Here is a 14,899-nt window from a genome sequence, read left to right as displayed (position 1 = left end):
CTGTGTAAAGGTTTGTTATAGCATCGTTAGTAATACAAGTTGGAAACAAATCTCCATCAAAAGGAAGATAAATTCCAGTATACTCCTACAATGGAATACTATACATCAGTTAAAATAAATGAACTGGAAGCATCAGCATTTGAGATACCTCTCAGAAATTCAAAGTTGAGTCAGAAAAGCAAATTGTAAAATGAGCTGAACAGTGTGATACCATTTATATAAAGTTTGAAAATATACAAACATAAGTTTGATGAGGGCATGTATTTGTCTGTTCTCTGCTCCCTAGCACCTAGAACTGTGCCTAGCATATAGTGGGTGCTAATTAAATATTAACGGAATAAATTGAATGCAAAACAAAACTATACATTGTTTATGGATACATACTTAGGAACTCATGGTATTAAAAACTTGCATGGGGAGTGACAAACAAATTTTGGATAGTGGTTCCCTCTGGAGAGGGAGGGAGGGGAATGGGATTGGGGAGGGATATTCAGGGTGCTTCAGTTGTGTTTGTAATGTTCAAAAAAATCTGAAAGATAACAGTGTTAAAATTTGAGAAAGCTGGGTGGTGGGTATCACAGGTTTTGTTATATTCTTCATAATTTTCTATATGTTTTTAATATTTTACAACTTAAAATTTTCTATCTCAAAAAAGAAAAGATGTGCTGTTTGCCCCTACTCAGAATGATCTCTGACTAATCTACTATTAGAATTTGTTCTTTATCAATGTCGGCTCTCATTTGCTGCTATCAGTGTATCTGCTTTAGTACTCCACACCTGCAAATTTGAATTCACTTATCTGTTGGTTAGAAAAACGATTTTAAAGCTTTTTTAGAAGGACATATCACTTAAGAGTTTTGCATGAGGATCTGAGGGGTCCTCTGGCAGGAGCTTAAATGTGCATTACTTATTAATAATACTAACTTTAATTTTTTTGAGTGCCTACCATGTGCCAAACCTTTTGTGAAGCACTTTTCATGCAATATTAATTCTCACAATATCCTGATATTGTACCCATTTTAAGGAATAAAAAATTGCAGCTTAGATAGAGATTTGCCCAACATGGTTAATATGTAGCAAGTGGTGGAGCTGGAATTCATGTTCAGTTCAGTTAGACCACCTCACTGAACTGTTCAGAAATATGGGGATACATTTCCTCCACAGTGATTTTACACATACTTAGTAATGTCTTCTAGTTCATTTCTTAGTTTTTAAGATTTGCTTATCTTGTAAACTAAAAAAAATTCATAGTTGTGAAGAATATTTTCTTTGCTTCATATGGGGAAAATGTGTAATTTAAATTCTTAAGCCCATTACATAGGTTTACTTCTCATTCATGAAGGCTCTGTATGTGGATTTGAGAGTCCATTTAATGATCAAGCCTCCAACCTTCAGTTATGACATTACAAGGGTAGTTGAGGTTATCATAATATTCACTTAGTGGTATGGCAGTTAAAAAAATAGTGCCTATTTAAATATTCCAAGATCTGCTTTTCCCTCCTACTGTCTTTGTTGGTCTTTTCCTGATTGGTATATTTCAAACACTATAATGTAAATGCAGTGCTCAACACTGGGAACATGAAATTTCTTATCTTGCAAAGGATTTCACAGAACTCTGAGAGTGACATTAGAAAACTAATCAATGACATGTAAAATCATTGGCAAATGATAGACTAGTTACCAATTAAAGAAAAGGAAAGGACAGAAATGAGGACATGATAGTTCAGAGAATTATATGAATATTTCATGGGACTAAGGAAACACCCTTGAAATGGATAAGCCCTTGAAGGTTATATAGAACTGATTCTTTTTAAATTATAGTATAAAACTCAAATAAAGGTGTTATATTTTGCTATCATAATTTCATTGGAAAGATTATGGAGAAAAACTCAAACATTTAATTTTTCTTATTCTAAGAATTTGCATTTAGCTAAATAAATGTAAGGTAAATGTTAAAATTTTTTTATGACTTTTAGTTTTTAAATAAAGACAACACTTTGTTTCCCTTGTATGATGACATGTTGGTACCTGTTTTAAGGAAATTCTATTTCAATTGCTGTTCACCAAGTATCCTCTGATAATGAAGACCTCAATTTATCCAATGTCCAGTTTATCCAGAACTGTTAATAGTTATATGTTGGGGTTTGATGGGAACATATGAAGCAGTTTTATATTTCATAAACTCATAGGCTTCAGTGTTTAGAGTGTCTCCTATTTATAAGAGACTATGGAGTTAAAAACACTTTACAGTTATTAACTTACTAGGCTAGACTGAGTTTTAATTTGAGAAGATTAAGCCACATCTCCAAGAATTTGTCTAATACTTTACATTCTCTACATCTGCTTGCTTTAAGATAAGAATTGTTAGTATGTTAACTGGTGTCCTAATCTACATTCTTAATTTTCTATAATTTATCTATTCTCTTCACCAATGATTCTCTAACACCAAGATTTTTAACAGGGAAAAATATGAGGCAAAATGAGAAAACTAAAGTCAAAGTGTTGAATTTTTCATTAAGGTAAATTTATTCAATTTGAATTATTAGCTTTTGTTCCGAGATTATATTCTTTATACATCATTGGTATTAAAATATTTTTCATTCAACAATGGTAATTTTTTAGTGGCCTTATTGGTAACAATTTTAAAACTGATCCTCTACTTCATTTTATTTTATTTTTAAAAGATTTTATTTATTTATTTGTTTGACGGAGTCAGAGAGCACAAGCAGGGGGGGCGGCAGGCAGAGGGAGAGGGAGAAGCAGGCCTCTCCCCACTGCACAAGGAGCCTGACATTGGGCTCAATCTCAGGACCCCAGGATCATGACCTGAGCCAAAGGTAGATGCTTAAGCAACTGAGGCATCCAGGCGCCTCTCATTTTATTTTTTATGAAAATCCAAGAGTTTTGGAAACTGCCTACCTCATAGATCTTTCTGAAACTCTAATCAAGTCATTCTCTTGCCTAAAGCCTTCAAGGCGGACCACTGTGGCCTAAGGCAGTATAATGCCACCAGGGTTTTGAATCCATATGTGCATTTTAAGTATTTTCTGTAGACTAAATAAAATATCTTATTTTTTCCCTAAATTTTTAAAATGTATGAAGATGCCCTATGATGACTATCAGTTTATTTTAAAACTTTGACTTTCCAGTAGTAGTCTTTTGTCATTGCATATATTTTTTAATCATATAATTCCTGTCAGGAAGTCATTAAAATATATTTATTTTAAAAAGCCTAAAAGTCAGGCAGCCCAGGTGGCTCAGCAGTTTAGTAACACCTTCAGCCCAGGGTGTGATCCTGGGGACCTGGGGTCGAGTCCCACGTCGGGCTCCCTGCAAGGAGCCTGCTTCTCCCTCTCCCTGTGTCTCTGCCTCTCTCTCTCTCTCTGTGTATCTCATGAATAAATAAATAAAATCTTAAAAAAAAAATCTGTGTGACAGGGCTTAGAGAAATGGGACACTCCTAACTATTGGTGGAACTACATATTGATGTGTTCTTTTGAGGACAGTTTGGCTGTATGTATCAAAAGCCTTACATTTTTTTAAATCCCTTTTTAGCAAAACATTTTTATGGGAATATACTTAGAAAAATAACTAGGGATGTGATTAATATTTAGCTGGGTTTTTTTAGTGTAAACTTTTTTACACTAAATAAAACAATTTTATAGTTTTTAGTATAAACCGTAGTAAAAAATTGGAAGCAGTATAAACACCCAACACTTGCTTGTTTTTTTTTTTTTTTTTTTTTTTTTTTTAAAAAAAAGAGAAAAGATTACGGTTCATTCAGTAAATCTGTTCAGCCATTAAGAATCATTTTGTCAATAAATCGTTAACATGGCAAAATATTTATGACATGATATTAGGCTTGAAATAGAGGAATGAGGCTATCAATAACAGTGGTTATTTTTATGGTAGATTTTTTTTCCATTAAAAAATATTTTCGGGCAGCCCTGGTGGCGCAGCGGTTTAGCGCCGCCTACAGCCCAGGGTGTGATCCTGGATACCCTGGATTGAGTCCCACGTTGGGCTCTCTGCATGGAGCCTGCTTCTCCCTCTGCCTGTGTCTCTGCCTCTCATTCTCTCTGTGTCTCTATGAATAAATAAATAAAATATTTTTAAAAATATTTTCAATGGGCATGTATTTATAATTAAGAAGTAGTTACTGGGTGGGAGGGTGCCTGAATGGCTCAGTTGGTTAAGTCTGCCTTCAGCTCAGGTCATGATCTCAGGGTCCTGGGATCGAGCCCGGAGTTGGGCTCCCTGCTCAGTGGGGAGTCTGCTTCTCCTTCTCCCACCCCCTACTTTGTTCTCTCTCTTGCTCACTCTCTAAAATAAAACCTTAAAAAGAAAAAGCAAAGATCTTTAAAAAAAAGTAGTGATTCAGAATCACTATAGAATAAATCCATGATGTATTTTCCTCTTATCTCTACTTTTCCACACATAGTACTTTTTTTTTTTTTTCACACATAGTACTCTTAACTACTGTTGCCTCTCAGAGTATACCATCTCTCTACATGCCTCTGTACCTTTGCTTATCCCTTGGCCACTTAGTGAGTGCTTGCTTCATCTTTTAAAGTCAGTTCAAATGACACCATTATGAAGTCTTTCCTGACCACATTTTTCTTTGCTTATTCCACACATTTATTTTGCACAATTATGTATTTATAATTTCTTCTCCACTAGGCAGTAAACTGTCTCACTCTTGCATAATATTTTTTTTGCATAATATTTTTAAGTGCTTATTATGTGCCTGCCACTGTGTGTGTTGGGTACTACAGATCTAACAATGAACTATGTAGACAGTTCCCATCTTTAAGGAGTTTATAGCCTTATAAAGTTATTCCTTACACTGTTTATTAATTGTTGTGACAGAAGCATAGTGTACTTTGGGAGATTAGAAGATTCATAAATCTACCCCAGGGTGGTTAGAGAGGGAGGCTTCTTCAAGGGGATGATAGCTGAATAATAAAAAGGAAACAAGTGTTAGTTAGGTCAAGGAGTAGGAGAAAAGTGGTTTCAAGTAACAGAAACAGTTTGTATAAAAGCCTGGAATTTTAAAACTGTGTTAAGTTTTAGGAAGATTGTTAATGGTATTTGTGGATACTGAGGGTGGTTTCTGATAAATCTATTTAATTTTATCTTGGAGGAAGTTCTAGAATTCTTTTCTCTCTGCAAGAGGTTAGGAAGTAATGTATAACAGTGTATGTTAGAGAAAGCATCCTAATGTTGAATTAGGCAGAAATTCAAGTGTGGAAAAAAATTTTTTTAATTCAAGTGTTATTAGTAGTCTATTATAAAAAATAATAGTATTTGTATAAAATATATTCTAAGGATTGAGAAATAAGTTTAAAATTAAAAGTTTGAATGATAGAGTATTTTATTGGTGTATCTTGTAATCTTAACTGGTCTTAATAAAATACTGCTAAGTATGATTATTTGGGGGAATGCCTTTGAATTAATAGATTAAAAAATATGGCATTTTATTAGCAAATTTTATATGTAAATGCCTTCTAAATAGAAAGACATTACTTGTAGCAAAGTAAATATTTCTCATAATTATGAACCCTTTCTGCTTAACATATCTTCCTCTACAATCAAGTCTTCAAAATCTCCTGTCTCCTATTAAATTCTCTCTTACCATTTGTGTTTCCTATATAGATTTTTCTTCTTTCTTTCTAGCACTGTTCTCCAAACATCTACCCCTATTTTTAGTTCCAAATAAAAATCAATAATATAAAGCAGTTGGATAAAATTACATTGTGGTCCTCATTAAAACATAGTATCCTTCCCTGTGATTATGTGAATTATGCGTACTGTTTATTGATATCCATATCACTGGGTTTATATAGTTAGTTTGTGGTGCTTTTTGTTCGTTTGTTTTCTTGATTAGGTAATATAGAGACTGTTTCTCAAGTTTTCTTTAACAAGAGATTAAATAAACCAGTTTTTCTTTTCTGCTTTGTAGATTTCTTGATAACCGGCTGTTTGCTACCTGCTCTGATGACACTACAATAGCACTATGGGATCTGAGAAAACTCAACACCAAAGTATGCACTTTACACGGTCACACTAGCTGGGTGAAGAACATCGAATATGATACTAATACAAGACTCTTAGTAACATCAGGATTTGATGGAAATGTCATTATTTGGGACACCAACAGGTTTGTGAATAGGAGACCGTGTTAGGATTGTGAACAACAACAAAATTTTTTTAAAGATTTATTTATTTGACAGAGAGAATGAGTGAGCATGTGGAGAGGTGAAGCAGAGGGAGAGGAGAGAGAGAATCTCAAGCAGATTCTCCGTTGAGCACAGAACCCAGTGTGGGACTCAGTCCTATAACCCCCAGAGATCATGACCTGAGCTGAAATCAAGAGTTGGACATTTAACTGACTGAGCCACCCAGGTGCTCCCCAAAAATGTTTAAGATGGGGTAAACAAAGTCAGTGTTTTGTCTTAGCTTTCATATCTCTTTAGGAGAAAGAACCTAACTTTGAGGAAAACAATCAAAAAATGATTCCATTTTTTATTACTTGCACTTAGTCATATAATAAAACTAAAAAAAAAATAAATAAATAAAAAATAAAACTAAAACATTTGGAGAAAATTATATGGTAAAGAGACCAAGTAGTATCGTTAATGATGAAAACTGGTTTATACATGAGTTTCCTGAATTTAAGGGAAAATATTTTTATTTCTTCTGTGGAACTGAAATATTTTTTATTCCTCAACCTTTCATTTCTAAACCTATTTATTTTGTAATTTTTGTACCCTTATTCATGCATTAAAATAATAGTTTCTCAGGTGGAATGGTACTGATCTATAGGGAAATGTTTGGAAATAATGTGTGGTGCAGTTTTGACACCATAGGGAGAAGAAAGGATTTCTACTAGCATTTTACAACAGGGATCAGAGTTTGTAAACATCCTGTATGGGACATTTTGTACAGTAGACTAGTCCCATCTAAAATGTCAGTAATGCCTCTGTTGTGAAACACTTCAATGTAGAGAAATTGATTATTTGAAGAGTTGAAGTTTGGGGCACCTGGCTCTCTTGGTTAAGTGTCTCTTGATCTCAGCTTAGGTCTTTTTTTTTCTTTTTTTTTTTCCAGCTCAGGTCTTGATCTCAGGGTGGTTAGTTCAAGCCCTACACTGGGCTCTATGCTAGGTGTGGTGACTACATAAAAAAAAATAATAATAATCAAGAAAAAGAGTTGAAGTTTGAGAAATATTGAAAATATACCTGTTGCTAGCTATAGTGAAATGACAATACAATAATGCACCAGGCCTACTTCTGAAATACTCTTTTCAGAGGTCATATATTAAAAGAAAGGGATATTCTTTAAGATTTCTAACTATACATACTGTTTGAACAGAGGATATGTGGATCTCTTTAGACTAAGACAAGTATATCTGTTAAAATTTAGAAGTTTATTTTTTAAATTTAGAAATGAAATTTGAATAGGAATATGAATGGTAACTTCCAAATTAGTCAACAAAAACTAGTAAAACATGATCAATCCAATAGAGGCAGAGAAGGGGGGAAATCATTTTTAAAAAAGAGATAAATCAGGAAGCACAAAAATATGGAGGCAGAAAATCCAAATATCAATAATTGCAGTGAATACATATTATAGATAGGGTTAGATTGGATTAAAAAAGAAAACCAAACTATGTTCTTGGCAAGGAACACACATCTAAAACATGCAAATGAGAAAGTCTGAAAGTAAAAAGATGGAGAAAAAATAACAGGCGAATGCAAATCAAAGAAAAACAGTTATATATATGTTAATAGCAGACAAAATAGAGTTTAAGGCATAAAGCATTATTAGTGATAAAAAGGTATTTTATATTAAAAGGTTTATTTCACTAGAACATAAAAGAATTCATATATGCACTTAATAACATAGCTTCAAACCATAAAAAGCAAAATGGACAGAATTAGAAGAAAAAAGTGAGACTCCCCATCTTAGTGGAAAATATTAACACCATTCTCTAATTTACAATAGATAAAATAGACCAAAAAATTAGTAAGACCGTAGGAGATTTTACTGTAATAAACTTTTTTATTAGGCATATTTACAATTCTCCCAGCAAATAGTAAATACATCTTCTGAAGCTAACTTAGAATATGTACAAAAATAGAGCATATACTAGACTACAAAGTGAGTTGCAACCAATATCAAAGATTTGTTATCACAAAAATGATTTTTTCCTGACCTCAGTATAGTTTAACATAGCTAACTGAAAATTCCCATGTTTGGAGACTTATAAACTCACTTCCTAAATAATTCATGGATTGAAGAAATCATAGGGAAATCAGTAGGCTAAAAATTAGTGAACTAATAAGCATTTTGCTAAAAAAAAAAAAAAAACTGGAAAAAGATAAAAAAGAGTAAACCCAATGAAAGATATGGAATAATAAACATAAAAGCAGAAGTTAATGAAATTGAAAATGAAAATACAATAAAGTTTTTTTAAAAGCCTGCTTTTTGAAAAAGCTAATTGAATATGCAATTATCTAGGAAGATTCATCCAGATAAATAAGACAAAAGGATAATCTTAACAAAAAAAGGAAACAACAAAAAAAAAATATACAGTAAAGTAATAAGATCACCTTTATGCCAGTATACTTGAAAACTTTGGTGAAATAGTTTATTCAAAAAATACACCTTAGCAAAACTTGATCAAGAGAGAAATAGAAAATTTGAAATACACCTATTACCTGGACTGATATTTAACCAGTATGCACTGATTTAGCGGAAGTCATGGTTAAAATATTAAACTAATACTTTTGTAGTTAATACAAACGTTAAATGTGGTGACTGTAGTTAAATGATAAATAGCCAGTATCCTAAATCATCCCCAGGTAGTTGTATCCTGGCACCCTGTGGTTACCTGGGCCCCTCTTTTATGGATACCTCCCTCAAGATCTCCCTACGATCTAGTAGCTAAAGTCCCCCTTAAACTACCCTCACCTTCCCCCTCCTTTTTTTTTTTTTTTTTGGTTCAGCATCTCATTTAATTCTGAGAACAGCCTCATGAGTTAGTTAAGTATTTTCCCATTTTAGAGCTAAAGAGATCAAGGTCAGAGAGGTTGGGTAACATGCCCACATGACTGTCAATAAGACAGTAAAATATGAGCCAAGAGTCAAACCCTGGTTTATAGACAGCCAAGATATACCCTTTGCTTATGGGAGTTTTAAAATTTTAGAGTAGAATGATTCTAGGACCCAGTTCCAACACTGTGAATTGCATCAATTCTGCCTGCTAGTTTTCATGCATTGCTTTCTGGTTAAATATTCTAAATATTGCCTCTGCCATAGCCATTAAAGACATGGAAAATATCAATTAAAATTTATTTACTAAGAAAACAGTAGGCTTGTTAGTTTTACAGGTGACTTCTACAAGATGGTACAAGAAGCAGAACATTTCAATTTTATTAAGTGTTCAGATTCCAGAAGTAAGGGGAATTCTCCTTACTTCATGTATGAAGCTAGTATAACCTATACATAAAATCAAGCTTTTCTGAGTCCATAGCGGTAGTGTCGCAGCGGCCTGAGCCAGGAGTGTCGCGTCAAGATGCTTCAAAACCTTGTTAAAAATGTTTGGGTCCCCATGAAGCCCTACTATACCCAAGCTTACCAGGAAATTTGGTTAGGAATGGGGTTGATGAGTGCCATCATTTATAAAATCAGGAGTGCTGATAAAAGAAGTAAAGCTTTGAAAGCCTCGAGTCCTGCCCCTGCTCATGGCCATCATTAACCAGCTCGGGGAACACATGAGATGGAACGTCAGTCTGGCTGTAAATCTCTGCATGCTCTGCTAGTTGGGAACATGGAGTCCCGACGTACACGTGTACACGTGTCGTGTCTGCTGCAGCGTGAATAAATGTAACTGTGAAGTGAAAAAAAAATCAAGAAAGATAAGAAAAAAATTGAAATGTCTTTCTGTAATATGAATATAGATACAAATATTGTAAATAAAAGGAAACTGAATCCTGTAAGATATTAATCAAAATATCATAGCCAAGTTAGGTTTATGCAAGGGATGAAAGAATGATATATCTGGAGCCCTGGCTAGCTCAGTAGGAAAAGCATGTGAATCTTGATCTTGGGGTCCTGAGTTCGATCCCCATGTTGGGTGTAGAGGTTATTTAAAATCTTAAAAGAGATATATCAATAAAAGTTCTATTAATATAATTTATCACATGAACAAGTCCATATGATTGTTTAAATCAAGGAGTAAAATTCAATATTTGATCATAATTAAAAACAAAAGAGACATTTTTACCAGTATTATAGAGATTAGAAAGATTATAAAGGGATACGTGAAACAACTTTATAGCAACAATTTAGACAACTTAGATAAACAAATACCTAGAAAGTGACAAATTACTTAAACTGATTGAAGAACAAATAGAAAATCTATAGACCTACATACCTAAAACAAGTAAAAAATTGAACTGGTAATTTAAAAATCTTTCCACCGTGAAAAGCCCAGATCCAAAAGTCTTCACTGATGAATTTTACAAAACATTTATAAAATAATACTAATCTTTCACAAACTTTTCCAGAAAATAGAGGAGGAAAGAACACTTCCCAACTCATTTTATGAGTCTGGTATTATTACTCTGATACCAAACCAGACAAGTCTGTAGAAAACTACAGACTAATATTCCTCAAAAACAAAAAGAAGAATAGATACAAAAATCTTCAACAAAATATTAGCAAACCAAACCTAGCATCATTTAAAAAGAAGTCTATATCATAATAGAATTTATCCCAGGAATATAGGGTTGGTTTAATATCCAAAAATCAATTACTGTAATAACAGCATATTAATAAAAGTCAAAACCCATATATGGGATAATCTCAAGAAAGGCAGAAAAGCCCTTGACAAAATCCAACATGCATTTGTAATAAAACTGGGAATAATAGGGAACTTTTATTCCCAGACATCTGATAAAGGACATCTATGAGGAAATTTGTGGCTAAAATTTTTTTTAAGATTTTATTTATTTATTAGAGATCATACAAGCTGAAAGTAGGGACAGCAGGAGAGGAACAAGCAGACTCCCCACTGAACAGAGAGCCTGATGATGTGGGGCTCTATCCCAGGACCCTGAGATCATGACCTGAACCAAAGGAGGTGTGTAACTGAGCCATTCAGGCGTGTGCCCCTGGCTAAAATCATCTTAATGTTGAAAGACTGAATACATTCCCCCTAAGACTGGGAACAAGTCAAGGATGTCTGCTCCACCACTTTTATTCAATATTGAAGGTACGATTGCACTGGAAGTGCATCCAGGCAAGAAAAAGAAATAACAGGCATCCAGATTGGAAAAGTAGTAGTAAAACTGTCTTAATATGGAGATATGATCTTATATAGAGAAAATCTTAAGGATTCCACATAAATACTAGAACTAGTAAACAAGTTATACAAGATTAATATACACAAATCAATTGTACTTCTAAGTAATGAACAATCTAAAAATGGATGAAGAAAATTCCATTCATAATAGACTCTAAAGAAATAACGTACTTAGGAATGGATTTAACAAAAGTAGTACAAGATTTGTACTTTGAAAACTATAAAAACATTGCTGAAATAAATGTAAGAAGGTGTAAATGAGTGGAGAGACATTTCATCCTCATGGATTGTAAGATTTGGGATCAGTAAGATGGTAATTCTTAGGGTACCTGGCTGACTCAGGACTCTGATCTCAGGGTTGTGAGTTCAAGCTCACATTGGGTGTAGAGCTTACTTAAAAAATAAATAAGATTACAGAGGACAAACCACTTAAATCTTTTTTAAAGATGGCAGTTCTCTCCAAATTAATCTATAGATTCAATGCAATCCCTACCAAGATTCCAGCTGCCTTTTTTGGACCAATTGTCAAGCTGATTCTAAGATTTATATGGAAATACCAATGACCCAGAATAGCCAAAACAATCTTGAATAAAAAGTTGAAAGACGCACATTTTGAATTTCAGAACTTACTACAAAACCACTGTAATTAAGACTGTGTTTGCTGGCATGGGATAGGCGTATAAATCAAAGGAACAGAATTTTGAGAGTCAAGAAATAAAACCTTGCATTTATGATCAGTTGATTTTCAACAAAGGTGCCAAGCTAATTCAGTGCTTCAGGAAAAGATAGTCTTTCTGATAAATGATACCTGAGCAACTGGATATTCACAGGCAAAAAGATGAATTTATAGACCCTTATATCAAAAAAAGGAACTCAAAATGGATTTGAACCTGAATGTAAGAGCTAAAATTATGTATAATTCATAGAAGAAAACATGGGAGTAAATCTTCATGCAAACCAAAGCACAAGTGATTTTTTAAAAACTGATAAAATGGACTTGATTAAAATTAAAAACTTTTGTGTATCAGATGATACCATTAAGAAAGTGAAAAAAACTACAAAAAAAAAAAAAAGAAAAACTACAAAATGAGAGAGGATATTTGTAAATTATATCTGATAAAGGATTTGTGCCCAAAATATATAAAGAACTCACTTTATATAAACATAATTATATGTACACAAATAACCCAATTTAAAAATGGGCAAAATATCTGCATAGACATTCCACCAAGGAAGAGAATAGAAATGATTAATAGGCCTGTGAAAAGGTTCAACATAATTAGTCATAAGGAAAATATAAGTCAAAACCAAAATGAGAAACCACTTCAGATCCACTAAGATGGCTGTAATTTAAAAAGACAGTAACAAGTATTGGCAAAAATGTGGAGAAACTGGACCCTTACACATTGCTTATAGGGATGTAAAATGGTTCTGCCACTTTAGAAAAGTTTGGTAGTTTCTTAAAATGTTAAACATAAAAAATTTTTAAAAAGTTAAACATAGAGCTATCATCTGACCAGCCATTCCACTCCTAGGTATCTGTCCAAGAGAAATGAACACCTATCACCACACAAAGATTTGTACATGAATGCTTATAACAGAATAATGCTTATATTATTCATAATATACCCCAAATAGAACCAGTACAAATATCAATTGGTAAATGAATAAACAAAATGTGGTTGTATCTATACAATAGAATACTATTTGGTAATGAAAGGAACAGAGTACTAATATGTGCTACACATAGATGAACCTTAAAAAAAAGTACACTAAGTGAAAAAAGCCAAACCAAAAGACCACTTGTATGATTCTATTTATATTAAATGTCCACAATAAGCAGGTCTATAGAGACAAGTAGATTAGTGGCTGTGTGCGACTGGCAGTAGGAACAGAGAGAGACTGCTAGTGGGCAGGAAGGATTTTTTTTAAGATTGTATTTACCTGAGAGACTGCACAAGCAGTGGGGAGGAGGCAGAGAGGGAGAAGCAAACACTGAGCAGGGAGCCTGATGTGGGGCTTGAGCCCAGGACATTGAGATCATGACCTGAGCCCAAGGTAGACACTTAACTGACAGTCACCGAAGCACCCCAGCAGGAAGCATTTTTTTAGGATGATGAAAATGTTCTAAAGTTGGGTTGACTGGTGGCATAGCAGTTTAGCACCGCTTGCAGCCCGGGGTGTGATCCTGGAGACCCGGGATCGAGTCCCACGTCGGGCTCCCTGCGTGGAGCCAGCTTCTCCCTCTGCCTGTGTCTCTGACTCTCTCTCTCTCTCTCTCTCTCTCTCTCTGCCTCTATGAATAAATGAATAAAATCTTTAAAAATAAAAAAATAAAGTTGGGTTGATTGCACAACTCCATAAATTTACTAAATATCACTTAATTGTAAACTTTAAGTGAATTTTATGATATGTAAATTATATCTCAAAGCTGTTAAAAATAGAAGAAAACTCATCAAAGGATACACTAAAACCTTTTTATTTTATTTTTTTTATTTATTTTTTTTTTTTCTTAATTTTTACTCATTTATGACAGTCACAGAGAGATAGAGAGAGAGGCAGAGACACAGGCAGAGGGAGAAGCAGGCTCCATGCACCGGGAGCCCGACGTGGGACTCGATCCCGGGTCTCCAGGATCGCGCCCTGAGCCAAAGGCAGGCGCCAAACCGCTGCGCCACCCAGGGATCCCTAAAACCTTTTTAAATGGTGAAACTTTTAGAAGTTTTCTCTATAGGAGTGCCTGGCTGGCACAGTTGGCTGATCTTGAGGTTGTGAGTTCAAGTCCCATGATGAAAAAAGTCTTCTCTATAAAATTAGGAAGGGAGGGATGCCTGGGTGGCTCAGCAGTTGAGTGTCTGCCTTCAGCCCAGGACGTGATCCTGGATTCCTGGAATCAAGTCCCATCAGACTCCCTGCGTGGAGCCTGCTTCTCCCTCTGCCTGTGTGTCTGCCTCTTTCTCTCTGTGTCTCTCATGAATAAATAAATATTTAAAAAAAAAATAAAAATAGGAAGTGAAAACATGGCTGCTATTACTACTACTGTTTACCATTGTTTTGGAGTGGGAGAAGGCAGGGTCCTAGTTGGTGCAGTAAAATAAATATATAAGGATTGGAAAGGAAAAAATGAGAAAATCGCATTCACAGATGATATGATTGTATGAAAGGTTGAAAATTTTTCTGTAAAGAACTGTGTAATACTTTAGTGTGCTGTATAGTCTCTGAGCAGCCAGAGACAATTCACAAATGCTGTGTTCCAATTAACTATATAGAAAACCATAGAAATTTTGCTGACAAATTATCAAAATTCATAAGAGTTCATAAAGATTGCTTGACAGAAGATCAAAATGTAAAAGTCAGTAGTGTTCCTGTTTATCACAACAAATAATTTAAAAATTTTAAAGTATATAGTTTTTAGTAATTAAAAATAATTTTTAAAAACCAGGATAGGTCAAGTAGCAGATTAGACACAACTTTAAAAAATAGATTATCTATATTGTAACAAATGAAAAGATAGAATACATGAAATAG

At 33.9% G+C, this 14,899-nt stretch overlaps 2 protein-coding genes across 2 annotated transcripts in view; both read left to right on the top strand.

Moving 5' to 3' along the window:
* Positions 1-14,899, top strand: part of DCAF10 (DDB1 and CUL4 associated factor 10) — a 43,926-nt gene that overhangs the window by 14,910 nt on the left and 14,117 nt on the right. The window contains exon 3 of the mRNA XM_041763173.1: positions 5,963-6,160. Coding sequence (XP_041619107.1) covers positions 5,963-6,160 — 198 coding nt within the window. The remainder of the gene's footprint in view (positions 1-5,962; positions 6,161-14,899) is intronic.
* LOC121495564 (ATP synthase subunit ATP5MJ, mitochondrial-like) lies at positions 9,231-9,898 on the top strand. Its single transcript, XM_041763185.1, has one exon. It carries the CDS (start codon positions 9,581-9,583, stop codon positions 9,761-9,763), a length of 183 nt encoding a protein of 60 aa, XP_041619119.1. The 5' UTR covers positions 9,231-9,580; the 3' UTR covers positions 9,764-9,898.

This window comes from Vulpes lagopus, chromosome 7 (genome assembly GCF_018345385.1).
Source record: "Vulpes lagopus strain Blue_001 chromosome 7, ASM1834538v1, whole genome shotgun sequence".
NCBI classification, from domain to species: Eukaryota; Metazoa; Chordata; class Mammalia; order Carnivora; family Canidae; genus Vulpes; species Vulpes lagopus.
The sequence above is the reverse complement of the archived record's forward strand: the minus strand, read 5'-3'. Positions and strand labels throughout refer to the sequence as shown.

Bases quoted from the DNA above. Each gene is read 5' to 3' on its own strand.
- LOC121495564 (XM_041763185.1), top strand. From the start codon at position 9,581: ATGCTTCAAAACCTTGTTAAAAATGTTTGGGTCCCCATGAAGCCCTAC.